Source organism: Ochotona princeps, chromosome 10, assembly GCF_030435755.1.
Source record: "Ochotona princeps isolate mOchPri1 chromosome 10, mOchPri1.hap1, whole genome shotgun sequence".
NCBI classification, from domain to species: Eukaryota; Metazoa; Chordata; class Mammalia; order Lagomorpha; family Ochotonidae; genus Ochotona; species Ochotona princeps.
Genome location: NC_080841.1, coordinates 48,754,444 through 48,771,863, shown reverse-complemented (window position 1 = coordinate 48,771,863; position 17,420 = coordinate 48,754,444). Strand labels below are relative to the sequence as shown.

Below are 17,420 nucleotides of genomic sequence, written 5' to 3'. Positions count from 1 at the left end.
AAAACATTGCAAGTCTCCCAGCTTTGTCCTTCCCACACACACCCCTCCTCCTCCCTTCCCAGCCTCAGGCGATTCCCTCTGCCTCCCTTTATCCCTTTTTAAATGGAGAAATAATCTTGTTTTCTTGGAATCCATCTTCTGTGATTTTGAATGTTTATCTGGGCAGAGGAAGGTACAAAGAAGCTAATACTGTCGTAAAGATAGTAATAATTTTTGCTCAGAGCAAGACTTTTTTTTTGTCTTTTTAAGGATCTGCTGATTTACTTCCCAAATGACTACGAGAGTACTAGGAACTCCGCCCTGGTCTCCCTCCTGAGTGGCAAGGGCCCAAGCACTTGGTCCATCCTGTGTTATACAGCTAGGCACATTAGCAGGGAGCTGAATGGGAAGCAGAGCAGCCAGCCAGGACCCAAACTATCACTTTGATATGGGTTATCTGCCTGGCTATGCTACAACACTGGTGCCCAATATTTTATCTTGCTTTCAAATTAATAACTGCTGTAGTCACTGTTCTCTTGAATTAGAAAACACATTGTATTTCTATTAGCTTTACAGATTTACAACATTTTCACATTTTATGGGGGGAAAAAAAAAGCTTAATTTTTACCATATCTCAAGGAGGCCCAAGCCAGACTACACTTGAGGTTAACAAGCATGAAACTGAGTGCCTGAGTCCAGCGCTCCCTGGTGTTCAGGTGGGTCCTGAGTTCACAGGAATCCCCGCTGCCTGTGACATCCTCCAGCACGCCGCTCTCCACCCAGATCCTGTAGGGCAGCTGGAGACCCTGATGGCCCTGCTCTGCCTTTTCCTTGAACTGCTGCAGACAGTCTAGGAAGGCAATCATGGCCCGGTCGTACTCATTGTTCAGGAAAACATTCTGGCTCCCATCAGAGAACAACGGTAGCAAAGCCGAGTTACCTGTCAATGCCTTCAGGTACGAGTGGTCTGCGCGGGGTACCGGCTGGTATCTCTGGAACTGCAGGCCAATTGTATTGGACAGAGCCACGAGCAGCAGGGCCACCTGTCCCCAGGCAGCGTTGATCTCATCCCAGTCCACGGGACCTGAGGGAGGGCAACCCAATCGGAGGTTGTTGATGACTCCCACGGGGCCCTCCTGCCAGATCTCAAAGGTGAATTGGAAGATGCTGGCTGAGTTCAGCCAGCTCAGCTGCTGCTGGGCGTACCACAGCTGGTTCTCCATGCTTCTTAGCTGCTCACACAGCTCCAGCTGCTGCCATGTGAGCGCACTGTACTCCACGTGGTACTGGCTCTCCTGCCGCTCCAGCTTCTTTGTCTCGGCCTGGGCCTCCTGGAGGGCCGCTGCTGCCTCCATGCAGCCCTCCTCCACCTTCTCCAGCTCCCGATCCAGCAGGGCCTCCTCCTGCTCCAGAACCCGCAACTCCTCCTTCAGCACTTCCATTTCATCCTCCACCTGCATCTCTCCAGACTCCACGCAGCGCTCGTAGCTCTGAATATCAAGCTCCGAGAGGGTGATCTGGGAGTCCAGCTGCTCCAGGAGGTTGTCCGTACACTCTACACACAGTGGATGGTCTATTTCTCTCTGGCCTGAAATGGTTTCAAAAATCTGCAGGACAGTCTCCTGGATGCTATTCAAGGTTCTCGCGGAGCTAACACTCCCAGACAAGCAATAGCAGTCTTTGTTCCTGGACTTCCTGCCATCAATGAGAACAGTGTCACTAAGGCCACCTTCTGATAGTTCTTCCAGTTGTTCCTGTAGTGTTACCCCGCTTTCTCCAGGCTCCTCCGGTTCAGAGGTCAGCGTCTCCTGAGGTTCACAACGTTTTAGAGGCTGTAAGCAGCGCTGGCAGATGAAAATGGTGCAATACATGGTGGAGGTCATGACTTTCCCTTTGTATCTAAGCACCACGGCTGCTTACCCTTCGATGCTTCCTAGTTCTTTCTTGGAGAGTGATTTTTTCCCCACTGTCACTCTCCTATTTATACCGCACAAACATACACTCCCAGTATATGAGAAGATCTCTTCTAGCTCTGTAGAACCAGTGATTCTTTCTAGAAAGAAAATCAGATAGCTCCACCTCTTTTAACATTTGCTAGACACACCTTAAGGGCAACCTTTCTAAAACTAAAATCTCCTCATGGTTTGTCCCTCCCTCAGGTATTGAGTACTCTTATCTTACTTTAAAATAAAGCCCATCATGTTTACTTGATACCAAGGCCCCTGCCCACTTCTCCATTCTCTCTACTGCCTTCACCCCTGGGCTACTAAGTTCTGCTTACTGACTATTTCAGTTCTTCCAAATTATACTAGTCCCTCTAATTGGAAATCTGCAGGTGAACTGTGGAGGTGGTAACATAACTACTCCCCTCCCCTTCTCTACCTGCCAACTCCTAACTCCTTGTTTCAGCTGAGTTGAATGTCATTCCCTACAAGAAGGCTTCCTAGACTTCTGGAGTCATTCTACTTTCCATGGCTTTCTTTTTTTTTATTATTAATAATTTATTGTATTCTTGCTGACATCTTTACATAGTAAATTACAGTACAAAAAAAAAAAGGTTCAGGGGGTATAGAGAAGTGGGTAATAGTATTATGTCCACATTGTTTCCATCATGTATCTGAGGTAAAGGGGGATATTGAGGGAGAAGCCCCGCCCAGTTTCCCACCCACCCCAAGTCCCGGATGTAGGGTATGCTCTGAGATCCTTGCTCAAGTGGTTTTAATAGTTCTCCAGTTATGAATCGCTGCCAGTTTTGCTCGATGAGGTCGTCCACTGATTGACACAGTCCATCACAGGGTCTTCATTTGCCCAGTATTTCACTGCCAACATATAGCTGAGGTGGTTGATTGACTTGTTCTGTCCTCTGTCTTTTCTTGGCTAGGGTTCTGAGTCCAGCAGTTCGATTGGGGAGATCTCCAAAGAAACTTTGAGGTGCTCCCAGACCTGATTCTTGTATGTTCTAGCAAGCACAGGACCCGGCATAGTCCATCACCCCAATCAGCTGGTGGTTTCAATTGCTGGGTTGATTCTGTTTTCAGTCCTGACTTCCACTGGAACCAATGGGTGTTGTAGTCCAGTCTGCTTCTGCCCAGCACATACTCGGCCCTTACATCAACCAGTGAGAGCTACAGCCTAGTCGGGGCGACCCACAATAACCCCCACCAGGCCTGCCCCCTAACCCTGGTTTGCCAGTATGTATAGCAGACTAGTCCAGTCTGTCCCCCATCCCATTTGGCTCTTGTACTTGTCAATGGGTATTAAAGCTTAGTTCCATCTAACCAACTCAACTATCCAGTCCTCACAGATGCTGTTGAGTGCCTCTCTGTCTAGCCACTCCAGCCCCTGTCCTAGTTTTCATGCCCTCCCGCGGGAGTAGTGACCCAAGAGGGGGGAACCCACTATTTCCCTTCCAGGTCTCTCTCAGTCCCGGTTTATGCACTCTTCGGGTGGTTCTGTGGTTTGACTTGACAGAATTAGCCCCCGGTGCCAGTTTCTGCCAGCTGATGCTGCGGCTAAGCCCAAACATCCCTCACCCACTCTAATTTATCCTTGCACCAGCAGGAATAAACCACCCAGCCTGGCTTTTCCCTGATCTAGTCCACATGCGGCGCACAGGTGTTGCAGCTTTGCTTAGTCTGGTCTGTCCCCATCCCAGTCCACGCTCTCCAGTGGGAGTAGGTGTCCGGCGAGGGGACCAGCCTCTTAATCCCCCCGCCGGCTCTGCCCCTCCCTTCCTGCACCTCGTGCGTGCTGCTTGGGTGCTGCAGTCAAATCCAGTACAGGTAACCTCACCCTAGCATTCCGTATTGTGCGCTGGTTTTGTCGCAACCAAACCCGGCTCGACCCACACTCTGTTCTGGTGTTCGGATTTGCCAGTGAATGACATGAACTGATTCAGCCTGGTCTGCCCCTGACCCATGCCAAATGTATGCCAGTGGGAAACTTTCCATGGCCTATTCTGGGCTGTTTCCTATCATGCTTCTTGTGCTTGCCTGCAGGGACTGTGTCCTGCCAGAGGAGTTGCTCAGGCTCCTCCATCAGAACCCCTCCCAATGCCAGATTTTGCGCATACCAGGGGGTCCTTGAGCCAGCCCTACTCAGTTCACCTCATGTCCTAGCAGGAACAGTGGCTTTTCCTGGCTGGCTTTCACCCCATTCTGGTTCTTGTTGTTGGATGTCTCAGCACAGCCATGGCTCGTCCATACCCACATACAGCTCACACATGGCTCAGTAGGGGGTTGAGACCCAGCCTATTTCCATGGCTTTCTTAGTATCTGTTACTGTAACGCAATGTAATAGCCATATGCAGAAAAGATATTTGATGGGTCAAAATAATATAGAGGTATGTATTTTATCAGCTTAAAGACTAAATATGCCACTTTTATAATAGGACTAATATACCAATGACAAAGAGTAAAAAAAAGAAAAAAATTACAACATGTTGATTTCATCAGTCAACCACTCAGTTAAGCACATACGCCAGTCAAAGGAACTTGCACTGAAACAAAAACTACGAGCATCTCATTTTTAATAATTGATTTGCTGGGGCAGAGCATGAAATCAACACACACACAAAGGATCTATTTCCTCATCCTAAAAGAGGAGCACAAAGCCACAGAGCCTGATTCCTCCAGATTTCAGCCACACCCACTACCCTAGTAGGGGAGTCTTCTGGGGAGAGGCAGAACGTGACTCCTCAGATTCATTGGAGAGAAACAAGAGACACTACAAGTTTAAGTTCATCCTATCATTGTATTACACAGAGGATGGTGGCTCAAGCACTTCGTCACTGCCACCATGCATTTGAAAGACCCCAGTGGAATTCGCGGCTCCCAGTTTTGGCCTGTCCCAGCATTGGTAGTTGTAGTCAATTGAGGAATTAATCAGTGAATGAAAGATCTTTAACTCCTCAGCCTTTCAGATTAGTAAAATACTCCCCCCGCCAAAAAAAAAGAAAAGAAAAAAACAGGGCCCAGCACGGTAGCTTAGCAGCTAAAATCATTGTCTTGCATGCGCCAGGATCCCATATGGGCGCTGGTTCTAATCCCGGCAGCCCCAGTTCCCATCCAGCCCCCAGCCTGTGTCCTGGGAAACCAGTCGAGTATGACCCAAAGCCTTGGGACCCTGCACCCACGTGAGAGACCCCAAGGAGATTCTTGGCTCATGGCTTCAGACCAGCTCAGCACCAGCCATTGCGGTTACTTGGGGAGTGAATCATCAGACAAAAGATATTCCTGTCTGTCTGTCCTCCTCTCTGCATATGTGCCTTTCCAATAAAAATAAACTAAAAGAGAGAGAGAGAGAAACCCTCAGGGCTACACTGCCTGATGTCCCCTTTACAGACTTTGTGGCTTCAGAGTCCCATGTGGGAGATGAGAGGTGTCTCAAGGAGGACTTACAATATGGCAGAGGTCAGAAATTTCAGAATCAGAAGGGGTTGGGGAGAGGTGCTTGTTCACAAGGGCAGGAGAACCTGGCTTTACAGTTCAAATTTTTTTTTAAAGATTTATTCATTTTATTACAAAGTCAGATATACAGAGAGGAGGAGAGACAGAGAGGAAGATCTTCCGTCCGATGTTTCACTCCCCAAGTGAGCCGCAACGGGCCGGTGCGCGCTGATCCGAAGCTGAGAACCTGGAGCCTCTTCCGGGTCTCCCACGCGGGTGCAGGGTCCCAATGCATTGGGCCGTCCTCAACTGCTTTCCCAGGCCACAAGCAGGGAGCTGGATGGGAAGTGGAGCTGCCGGGATTAGAACCGGCGCCCATATGGGATCCCGGGGCATTCAAGGCGAGGACTTTAGCCACTAGGTCACGCCGCCGGGCCCATACAGTTCAAATTTTAAACACTGAAAAGAAATTTGGGGATCAGTACAATGGTTGAATTTGTTCATCCTCCACTTTCAAGTGCCAGGATCCCTTATTGGCACTTGTTTGTGTCTCCCAAAGCCTTGTGGTCCTGCACCCATGTGGAAGACCTGGAGGAGGTTCCTGGCTCCTGGCTCCTGGCTTTGGATTGGCTCCAGTTATTCCAGTTGTTGCGGCCATGTAGGGAGTGAACCAGCAGATGGAAGATCCTTCTTTTGTCCATCCTTCTCTCCATAAATGTTTTTTTTTAAACAAAAATAAATAAATCTTTTCTAAAAAGGGAGAAGAAGAAGAAAGAATTCCAAACTTTGCTTCATTTTTCTTGGCTTCAGACAAACCAGGTTTGCGTTCATCGGATCAAATGCAGATGAGAGTATCTTTCCTCAAGATTTAAATGAACCAAAGAACCATTCGTCTGATGTTCTAATCTGTCTCAGTCACTGATTTATAAAGTCATTATGCTCATGGTCTGGTCACAATTAGCCCTGTGAAATGGATTTGATGCTAACAATGAAACTGTGCTCACAAAGTGAATTGCAGTAAGGCCATGTGCTCCTCAGTGCTTGATACAGTAAGCAGCATAAAGTAAGTGTTCAACAAATGATAGAGTCCATATGACTAAAGCAAGGAAGAGCTCACCCTAAAGGCAAAACCTCCCACTTTCTCTCCCATTGTCATCAGCACACATGGTCCCAGGTGAGGCTATGCCACAAAAACTGAAACCTAAATTTGTAGCAGAGCTAACTTGAGGTGATCATATACATAAAACAGATATTCTTTATTTGTAAAAGGATTCATGGAATTTCTGCACGTAGATCTTTGGCTAGTGTGTGCTGTAGATCATTAGCCATTTTTGTAATTGATATGAGAATGTCGAAACTCAAGTTCAATTAAAATCAGAATAGACTTCCAAGCCAATCTTCCTGTGAAAGTCGATATCACTTTCACCAGTGACCTTGCACGTGTCCTTCACCGTCAGTGGACGGTGTGTGTTGATGTTTCTACCCCTCTGCTGGGTGTGCTCCCCTTGAGGATGTTGCAACTCACCCTTGGCACCAATTTCATTCTTTTCTTCTCCCCTTTTCCCAAAGGAGTTTCTATACACATGATTCCACTCAAATAATTCCAGTTGAGGGACAGTTTTTTCCACTAAAACTTTACATTTAACTCTTTTTTTCAGAGAATTGCATCCAGATGGTATAATTTAATAATTATTTTGGGCCCAGCACAGTAGCCTAGCGGCTAAAGTCCTTGTCTTACAGGCACCGGGATCCCTTTGGGCACTGGTTCTAATCCGGGAAGCCTCACTTCCCATTCAGCTCCTTGCTTGCTGCCTGGGAAAGCAGTCGAGGACTGCCCAAAGCCTTGGGACCTTGCACCCATGTGGGAGACCTGAAAGAGGCTCGGGGTTCCTGGCTTTGGATCAGCTCAGCACTGGCCATTGCGGCCACTTGGGGAGTGAATCAACGGATAGAAGCTCTTCCTCTCTGTCTCTCCTTCACTCCGTATATCTGCGTTTGCAATAAAAATAAAATAAATCTTTAAAAAATTATTCTGAAGTTCTAGGAGGCAGGTTTTATTGTCTGTTCTGACCTGTGATCCCTTTTTTCAAGCAATGCCCAATGATTGTTGTATTCCTCCATACACTCCCGAAGCGTTGTCTTGGAGCACAAGATGCAACGTTGCCAACCATCAGCCTTTTCTTCTCAAACATCAGTGGCAGGGAGAGAAAAGTCTGTGGGGAACAGCTCAGGAGTAGATGCCTGAACACTGCCCCTGTGACAACACTGACTGTCCACACACAGGCCTGCGCTTACATCCAGAGCCTAACTGGCTGAAGCCTGACTGTGAACCACTCACCCTGGTTTACCCACGGCACCTGCACATTCCTTTCCAACTGCTTCCCCTGCCCCCTGCATGCCAGAGGCCCCAGTCAAACCCTCTTTGCCTCTTGTCAAGGCTAACGGCATAACAACTTTCTTCTTGAATTGTGGTCACGGGGTTTATGACACTCAGTCATCTCCTAATTTCTTCCATTCTACTTTGGTGTCATGGAAAATTTCTGGACCAAATCTGGTGATTCCTGGTCATAATTGGTTATAGGTAGTCATCCCTCAGAAATTTGTTTCTCTCTGTAAAAATAAGCAACTTAAGTCATACTTAAAGTCCTCTCACTCTCAATGGTTTCCACTCCTTGTAGCCAGAGTTGCCAACTAGTTTTTGTTCCCTCCTCCACATTGCTTCCAATCCTCTCCCATAACTATACAACAAGAAACCATTTGAAAACCATTAAAATGCACAGATAACCCTGTGGGTTGAATTTTAGGGAACAATAGTTAAGCTGTGGCTTGGCACACCCAATCTCATATCAGAGTGTCTAAAATAAGTCCTGATTCTACCTCTAAGTCTAGCTTTTTGCTAATGACTAACCTAGGAGGCAGCAAATATGGGTCAGGTAGTTGGGCTTTTGCCACCTACAGTAAGAGATCTGGATGGGGCCCAGCGTGAGAGCTTAGTGGCTAAAGTTCTCGCCTTGCATGCGCCGGGGTCCTATATGAAGCCCCACTTCCCATCCAGCTCCCTGCTTGTGGTCTGGGAAAGCAGTCGAAGATGACTCAAAGCCTTGGGATCCTGCACCCATGTGGGAGACGCAGAAGGAGCTCCTGGCTCCTGGCTTCAGATCAGCTCAGCACTGGCTGTTTCAGCTGCTTCAGGAGTGAATCAGTGGACACAAGATCTTTCCTCTCTATCTCTCCTCTTCTCTGTCTATCTGACTTTACAATAAATATAAATAAATCTTAAAAGAAAGAAAAGACTTAGATGCAGTTCTAGGATCCTGACTTTGGACTGTCCCAGATGTTGTAGAAGAAATCTCTGTATATGTGTCCTTCTCTGTCACTCTTACAAACAATTTTTTAAAAGATAACCATGTGGGGCCCGGCGGCGTGGCCTAGTGGCTAAAGTCCTCGCCTTGAACACCCCGGGATCCCATATGGGTGCAGGTTCTAATCCCGGCAGCTCCACTTCCCATCCAGCTCCCTGCTTGTGGCCTGGGAAAGCAGTTGAGGACGGCCCAATGCATTGGGACCCTGCACCCGCGTGGGAGACCTGGAGGAGGTTCCTGGTTCCCGGCTTTGGATCGGCGCGCACCGGCCCATTGCGGCTCACTTGGGGAGTGAATCATCGGACGGAGGATCTTCCTCCCTGTCTCTCTTCTCTGTATATCTGACTTTGTAATAAAATGAATAAATCTTTAAAAAAAAAAAAGATAACCATGTGGTGTGCTCATGGACTGTGTTTTCAATTATTTGGGTAGTTTGGGGTAAGTGTTCACATTTGATATGCTTACTCAATGGATAAGTTAGCCACTGTTGTCATACTCTTACCTACAAAATCACAAATAGCATAACAAAGACCAAGAAGAGCCTAGAAAGGAAGGAGATGTTGCATGGTCTTGTAGATGGCTGGAGTCAAGTGAAAATGGAAAGTGGAGGCACACCATTTGGACCCAAGGATAACTAAGGTATTAAAAAGGAGAGTGAGGGGCCTGGCATGATAGCCTAGCAGCTAAAGACCTCACCTTGAACGTGCCAGGATCCCATCATGGCTACCGGTTCTAATTCCTGGCAGCCCCATTTCCCATCCAGCTCCCTGCTTGTGGCCTGGGAAAGCAGTTGAAGATGGCCCAAAGCTTTGGGACCTTGCACCCATGTGGGAGACCCGGAGGAGGTTCCTGGTTCTTGGCTTCGGATCAACACAGCACCGGCTGTTGCTCTCACTTGGGGAGTGAGTCATCGGATGGAAAATCTTCCTCTCTGTCTCTCCTCCTCTCTGTACATCTGACTTTGTAATAAAAATAAATAAATCTTTAAAAAAAAGAAAAGAAAAGAAAATTGTGCTTTCCATTAACACTTGATGACTCTGGTCTTTGTCAATGAAGCAAAAAATGATCTAGATTAGAAAAGTGGTCTTAGAGAAGTACTAAATGAATATTATTTCACTGTCTGTATGTACAAAATTCCTAGACCCAATCACTAAAGAGATCTAGTAAGATGAATCCTACATCAACAAATAGCCAGACGCTGACAGTCCCTTCTCTCCCAAACATACACAAAATAGAGACAGATCAACATCCAAGAGAGTGAAGACAGTTAGGCTACTTCCAACAGCTTTTAGGAGAGTAAACAACATTATGGTCTTGTCTCACACTCCTCTGCCAGAAAGCCTTAGCCGCTCTCCTCTCCTGAGTCGATTTTGCAGGTGTTCCAGAGTGATGCTTGGGGGTGGAAAGTGATGCTGCGGCACGGAGAAACACCGCAGGGCTTCATCATCCCTTCACACCGCAGAGTGGGCAGGGGGAGACAGGCAACACATAAGGCAGCTTGGAAACTGGCTTGGGAGAGACAGTCTTCGTGGAGTCACCAGAAAACACACCTCAAATATATTCATCAAAGACTTGGAGTAAATGTTCTGGTTTTTCTCTTTACATTTATTACCTCAGGGTCAATCTGGTTCTATAGACAGTGAGCCTAGCTCAGGGGCCTCAGCGACACACTGGTCCCCAGACCCTGTCGGTGTGCTGGTGTCTTCCCCTTACATATCTTTAAAAAAAAAAAAAAAAACAGAATAGATGACTCTTCTGGCATATTGGTACAGTTAACACAAATTTGGCATTAACCAGGACCAGGATGCCTTCTAGCTGCTCTTCCCCCAGCAGTGTAACACTTGCTTAGGAAAGATGCAACCTTAGCTGTTGACTACAACTTGGGTGTCTGGATTTTATCACCTTGGTCCTTTCTTAGTTCCAGGACCTCCTGTGAATGCCAAATCCAAAGATGCTCAAGACTCTTGCAAGAAACTGTGCAGGGCCCAGGCACCATGGCCTAGCAGCTAAAGTCCTAACCTTGAACTTGCCCGGATCCCTATGGGCGCCAATTATAATTCCCGCAGCCCCACTTTCCATCCAGCTACCTGCTTGTTGCCTGGGAAAGCAGTAGAAGACAGCCCAAAGCCTTGGGACCCTGCACCCGTGTGGGAGACCCGGAAGAAGTTCCTGGTTCCTGGCTTTGGATTAGCTCAGCTCCAGATGTTGTGGCCATTTGGAGAGTGAACCAGTGGGTAGAAGATCCTCTTGTCTCTCCTTTTCTCTGTAAATATGAGCTACCTTTCCAATGAAATAAATAAATAAATTCTGAAAAATATTTAATCACAGGAAACTTGAAAAAACAAAATGAGATTTCAACAAAGAAAAGACTCAATAATTCAAACTAAACTTCAATGTAATAAATTAGTTTAGAACCAACTGAAAACAGTAGAAAAGAATGTTATAGAAGTAGAAGTTTAAAGAAACTAAAAATAATTTTTAAAATGTGGTAGTAAGCTTAAGAGATGTGAATGAAAGAATCAAATGATCTAACATCTTTTAATCAGAATCCTAATTGCAAAAAAGAGAACTATTAAGAAGTAATATGCAAAAAAAGCTAATGGCAGTGAATTCTTCAGAATTGATGAAAGATTCCAAGCTCAAATTCAACAAGTGGTAATAAACCAAAACATTTTTTAAATAATAAGAATAATTTTTAAAAAATGCATAAATCCCCACTTCAATAAATTTTTAAAGCATCATTGATTACATCATAATAAGGTTGTAAAAAGAAAAAACTGCATTTAATACCTTGAAACTTAATAGCAACAAGCGAAATTAGCAGATTATCTTCAAATGAGCTACAATTAATTAGACTGAGAGCTGATTCCAGCTTTGCATTCAAATAAAATGGAAGAAAGTTGTTAATGTGCTCAAAAAACAAACAAAAACCAAAGCTTCCCAATGTCCACCTAAAGCCATAGGGAAACAACAAAATGAAGACATTTTCAGAACAAAGAGAAAATGAAAGAATTCATCACATGTAAATTTCTGGATCCAAGAAAATTTTATTAAAAAGAATGATAATGTAGAGAAATCTAAATATGTTGCAGGCAATTTTTTTCACATAAAAAGATGGAAGACCTTCTCTATGTCTCCTTCTTTCTCTGTAAAATTTGGCTTTCAAAGGAAAAATAAATCTTAAAAAAAAAAATCCCTCAGAAGGGTGGAAAGGCACTTAGCATTGTTTTAATGCCTTCTGGGCAGAAGCAGGCATCTTACATAGTTTTAACGACTTCTCCTTTTCTCATTCCAACCAAAACATTACCAACCCTGATGACCTTTTAGGCTATCTAACTACCACAAATAGAGACTGATTCCCTGAAACAGGAAAAGCAAGTCCAAGTCATATGGACTTTTAAATAAAGCAGATACAATTAAGAAACATGAAAGGAAGAAACAAAAAACATCCAAATTTCTAATATTACCCTGAGTGAGGGATCAATGAATTTAGACTTCGTGAAATTAAGAAGGTTACGCTGTAATTTCTAGGCTTTAAGCCAAAAGAAGAGACATTTTTTTCTTGAATGACTTTTACATCTTTATTCATACAAGTACAGATAAATGGACAAATAAACTGTGTGGACGCATACATTATATTACTCAGATATTGACATTGAACTAAGTGAAATAAGCCAGTAAGAAGAGACATTTAACACATAATTTTTTTTTCATTGTTAATAAAAACATTTATTTTGTATTTTATACAGAACAACCTGAAGTCTGCATTATGACTTCACAGTCACCCAGGGGTTTACAGTGTGTCCATCTCCACAGTGTGGTTCTGGGGCTTGGGGGTCCACACAAGCACAGGCAGGAGTCTTGAGGGGAGAGAGGGCACAGTAGGGGTGTATCTCAATCCTTTCTTACAGAAAAGGCAGTAGAGCATTCTGAGTCACTGAAAACCTGTGCCAGCGGGGCTTCTACAACAAACACTAATGTGAGCACCTGGGGAGGGACAGGGAAAGGACACTGTTAAATAAGGGGATGAGGAGGGAGCCTCACACTTTTTAAATGCCCCCAGTCAGCCTCAGGGCCTAAAACTTAAAGACAGTCCTGTCTAATCCTGGTTCATTTCCCTGTTCCTAAAGAGCTGGTACTCCTGGGACAGAACATGAAGATACCCCTGATCTATGCCCCAACATATCAAAGGAAGGGGGAGGTAAGGGGGGAGTGGCTTTATATTCTATGGAAGTAAAAAGTTTAGTTCACATTATGCGCTGATAAAAGGCCAAGTGACTTGGAAAGACCACAGATCTGCTGAAGGAGGTCTCAAGTAGGGACCTAGAGTTGGGGATTCAGAGTAACCCATTTGAGGTGCAACAGGTATAAAAAGTCTGGAAGAAGGTTAAGTATTAAAGTAGTGGGAAACAGAACACTGCCACATCTTAATTTTAGTGGGACAATTTTAAGAGAACTGAAGTCAAACACTGGTTACCAGTCATAACAAATGCCATGCCATTATGGTCTTCCGATAGCATTTAAAAAATTGTCAAAGCATGTCCAGCTAATCAGCAGGTTTTGCTAGGAGATGTCTGTGTGCATGGGAGAGGGTTGGGGGGCTTGGTACAGATGACAGTCCAACATGATTCCTATGGAAACAAGAGACAGAATCCTGGTTTGCTGCCTAGAAATGACTGGGCAGAGTTGAAGCAAAAACTCCAAACTGACTATAGATTTTCTTTATTTTTTTAATGTTTTTGTCTTTTTAATTTTTTTTTGTTTTTTTTCTTTTGTTTTGTTTTTGTTTGTTTGTTTTTTGACTATAGATTTTCCACAGCCAGCTTTGACCCGAGACAGGAAGACCATCTTTCTTAGAGATGGTTAGAGGCCAAACGCAACCCATGTCACATGCACTTGTCCTGGTCATCCTACAGGTACCAGGCAGCCCATATCAGGCAGAGGGAAGGAAGCTGGGTACAGGGAAGAGGGGGCATCATTTTTATTTTATTATTTTTTCCCATTAATTACAATGTATTACGCGACACAATTTCATAGGTACTGGGATTCTCCCCCCTTCACCCCAAACCCTCCCACCCCCGGTGGATTCCTCCATCCTGATGCATAGCCACAGCTCAAGTTCTGTTGGGATTCCCTCATTGCAAGCATATACCATACATAGAGCCCAGCATCCCACTGTCCAAATTCAACGACCTCTTAGGGAGGCCCTCTCAGGTCCGAAGGCAGAGCCAGCAGAGTGTCATCCCGATCAACTAGAAGCTCCAACATATCATCAGCAACAATCCAGGTATGATGAGGCTGGTGCAGAGTCCGCTGATCGATATAGACCATCACAGCATCTCCCCTTGTCCAGTATTTTGCTGCCAACATATAACTGAGGTGGTTGATTGATCTATTCATCTTCCGTCTTTTCTTGGTTAATGTTCTGATTCCTCCATTATGATTAAGGGTGTTCCCAAAGAAACTTTGAGGTGTTCCCAGACCAGGTTCCTACATGTACTAGTAAGCACAGTGCCCGCCACAATCCATCACCCCATCAGCTGGTGATTGCAACTGCTGGGTTGGTTCTATTCTCAGCCCCGACCTCCACTGGAACCAATGAGTACTGCAGCCCATCCTGGTTCTGGCCATCACACACTCATCCTTCACTTAAACCAGTGGGAGGTATGCTGGTTGGGTGCTGCATTCCTAACCAGCACAGGCAGCCTTGCCTTGGCATTTTGTATTGTATACTTTTTTTTTTTAATCGCAACCGAACCTGGCCAGACCCCCCCACAGCTCCAGCGCACAGACTTGCCAGTGGATAACGCGAGCTAACTCAGCCTGGTCCGCCCCCAACCTGAGCCAATGTATGCAAGTGGGTTACTTTCCAACGCCTCTTCTGGGTTGTTTACCTCCATGCTTCCTGCGTTTATTTGTAGGGTCAGTGTCCTGCTGTCAGAGGAACTGTTCAGGTTCCTCCCTCAGACCCCTTCCTGGTGTCAGGCTTCATGCATACCAGCAGGTCCTTAGGCCAGCACCGCTCTTCAACCCATTCTGGTTCCTGCTGTTGGAAGTTTCAGCCCAGTCACGGCTCGTTCATACCCACATATAGCTCTTATATGGCTCAGTTGGGGTTGAAACCTAGCCGAGTCCGTCCCACGTCTACCCTGGTCTTCCAGAGCACCAAACTGTGCTGTGGTCTAACCTGGCACGGTGCGTCAAGTCCCAATCCATATTTATGCTGAGGGACTACAACTGTGACCCGACCAGAACTCAGCCCCCTTCCAGTTCCTGCGTTCCTTAGTGGTAGACTCCACCCAGCCAAGGCCTCCCCCAAGCTCCCCAACCAGGCCTGTTCCCAGCCAGTATTAAGTATGCCAGTGGTTGCTCTGCATCAGCTCAGCGCGCCCCATAGACTGTCGTACTTCCTGCATTGTCTCCACCGGCCCTCCTAAACCATCCAGTAGGGTCAGAATTTCCACAGGGATTGGCCCACACAGCCCAACACATTCTAACCCAGGGTATGGTTCTCGCATGCCTGTCAATGTCATGGTCTTGCCTACTGTGACCCGATCCGAAGCCGGGAACCAGGAACCTCTTCCAGGTCTCCCACGCGGGTGCAGGGTCCCAATGCATTGGGCCGTCCTCAACTGCTTTCCCAGGCCACAAGCAGGGAGCTGGATGGGAAGTGGAGCTGCCGGGATTAGAACCAGCGCCCATATGGGATCCTGGCGCGTTCAAGGTGAGGACTTTAGCCACTAGGCCACGCCGCTGGGCCCAAAAAATAAAATCTTAAAAAAATTTTTTTCACTAGTTTGGTTTTTCCAGTTAGTATGGTTTCTAGAAAGGGAGTTTTACTTTAATCATATGTCTTTATTTGTGATGTTACACACAAATTTAGTAAAAATAGAAAGTTTGATCTTGGGAGCTCCAATGAGTGTGCAAATACTTACTATAAGGGCCAATTCCCATGACATAATGCTATGCATATATCCTGTGTTCTCCCTTAGCATGAGTCACTGACTCATAAAATTGGAGCAGCTGATCTGAGAACAAGGTGCTTGGTGTGAGCAAAGTGTTTTAGTATCCTCCAATGAAAGACATATGCAAGAATAAAATAAATTTAGTCTTTACTCCTTTTCCAGCCAAAATGTTCAAAATGTTGTGACTGTGGTTTTACAGCTGTGACTAATTTTTTTCTTTTACCAGAAATGCCTTCCTTTTCCTTGCCCTGGTTTTCATCTCCCCCCTGCTGATTGGAGCCCTCACTCCCAGCCCATGTTCCCATGGTTCACCTGGGTCACTGGCCCTTCTGGGATGATCTCATTGCAACCTCCAGTTTCCATGGCAGCTCTCAAGTGTGGAGGACTGGGCTTTCCATTCTGATACTTTGTTCCTTTCAAGGTCTTGGCAGTTCTTTCCTATGGAGTGATTGATTCAGGATCCGTTGGGTCAGCATCCACATCAAAGAGATGCATTTAATTTTCCTAGTTACTATTCCCCAACATCTGTACCTAGCCCGTGTTGAATCCTCAGAGATTTCAAATATGCTCAGGAGGTTTCAATTTGGAACCTTTGAATGTTTATTGGCCAATAATCCATTACTGTCCTAGCTTTAGATGGTTTGGCATCACTTGACTGTGAAGGTCCACTCTAGCTTGCTTCTTCAAGGAAAAATTCCGGGTACTCTGAACTACTGGGATTTCCTGGGTAGCCTCAGTGACTTGATGCAGAGCATGGAAAGCTTTGAGGACTGTGGAGCCCATCTTTCCCTGATTCCCCAGACTAGCTGCCTGATCTTGTCCTACCCTGCCAAAACTTCCTATTTTTCCCCAAACTGGGCTGGGAACATATGTCCAGCAAGCCATATAAGGCCAGTTAAATCACTTGGTGTGGACCTGCCAAGGTAATCACAGGTGGGACTTGAAATTCGATAAATCTATTGCAGGCTAATTTTTAGTAACTTTATTTGGCCCACAAATGATGCTATAAATGTCCAAATAGCCCTCAGAAAAAAAGGTATCCCACCCTTGTGCCCCCTTGTACCTGATCAGGAAAAATTTTTAAAGAACTTTAGCCATAATATGCAGGTTAAGAACGAAAAGCAAGGTCCACCTGTGACATATTTAATATTCATTTTGGTCCTGTAGACCCACCCTGTGGGGAGGTATGCTGCTCAATGAGGCCTTGAATACTGTCCTCTAAATCAGGACAAGGCCTTGACTTGCTGAGCTGTAAAGGTGGTGCCTCTGTGTGTTTCAGGTGGTTCATGGCAGAGGACAGAAGCCAATCTCCGGGAATAATTTAGAAAACTGTGGATCCCCGTTAGTTTTGTTCCTCCCATTTCTTCTGGCTCTCCTGCTATCACTGGAATATAAGTTCGGATGCTAAATATCCCCTAAACATCTATGTGTTAAAGGTTTGATCCACAGGGTGCTATTATTGGTAACTGGAGAACCTTTAGTCTAATTGGTCAAATGAGAGGTCCTTAGATCACTGGGGGCATGAACTACCCTTTGAGGATAGTTGCTCATAAGAGAGCTGTTAGAAAGCTTGAGCATACTCCCGTGACTCACCATGGGGTCCTTCCTTCCCACACTCTAAGCCATTGCCATCTTCTGCCCTTATCACAGCCAAAAAGTGGGCTTCTAACCTTGAACTTGGAGCTCCAAAACATGGCCTAAATAACCATTTTCTGTTTGTAAGCTGG

The 17,420-nt window shown here is 45.6% G+C and overlaps 1 protein-coding gene across 1 annotated transcript; it reads right to left on the bottom strand.

Moving 5' to 3' along the window:
* Positions 1–596: 596 nt before the first annotated feature.
* BECN2 (beclin 2) lies at positions 597–1,850 on the bottom strand. Its single transcript, XM_004578857.2, has one exon. The coding sequence runs from the start codon at positions 1,848–1,850 to the stop codon at positions 597–599; it is 1,254 nt and encodes a 417-aa protein (XP_004578914.2).
* Positions 1,851–17,420: the final 15,570 nt, after the last annotated feature.

What these genes read in the sequence shown, in the direction of transcription:
- BECN2 (XM_004578857.2), bottom strand. Translation starts at nt 1,850, where the DNA reads ATGTATTGCACCATTTTCATCTGCCAGCGCTGCTTACAGCCTCTAAAA.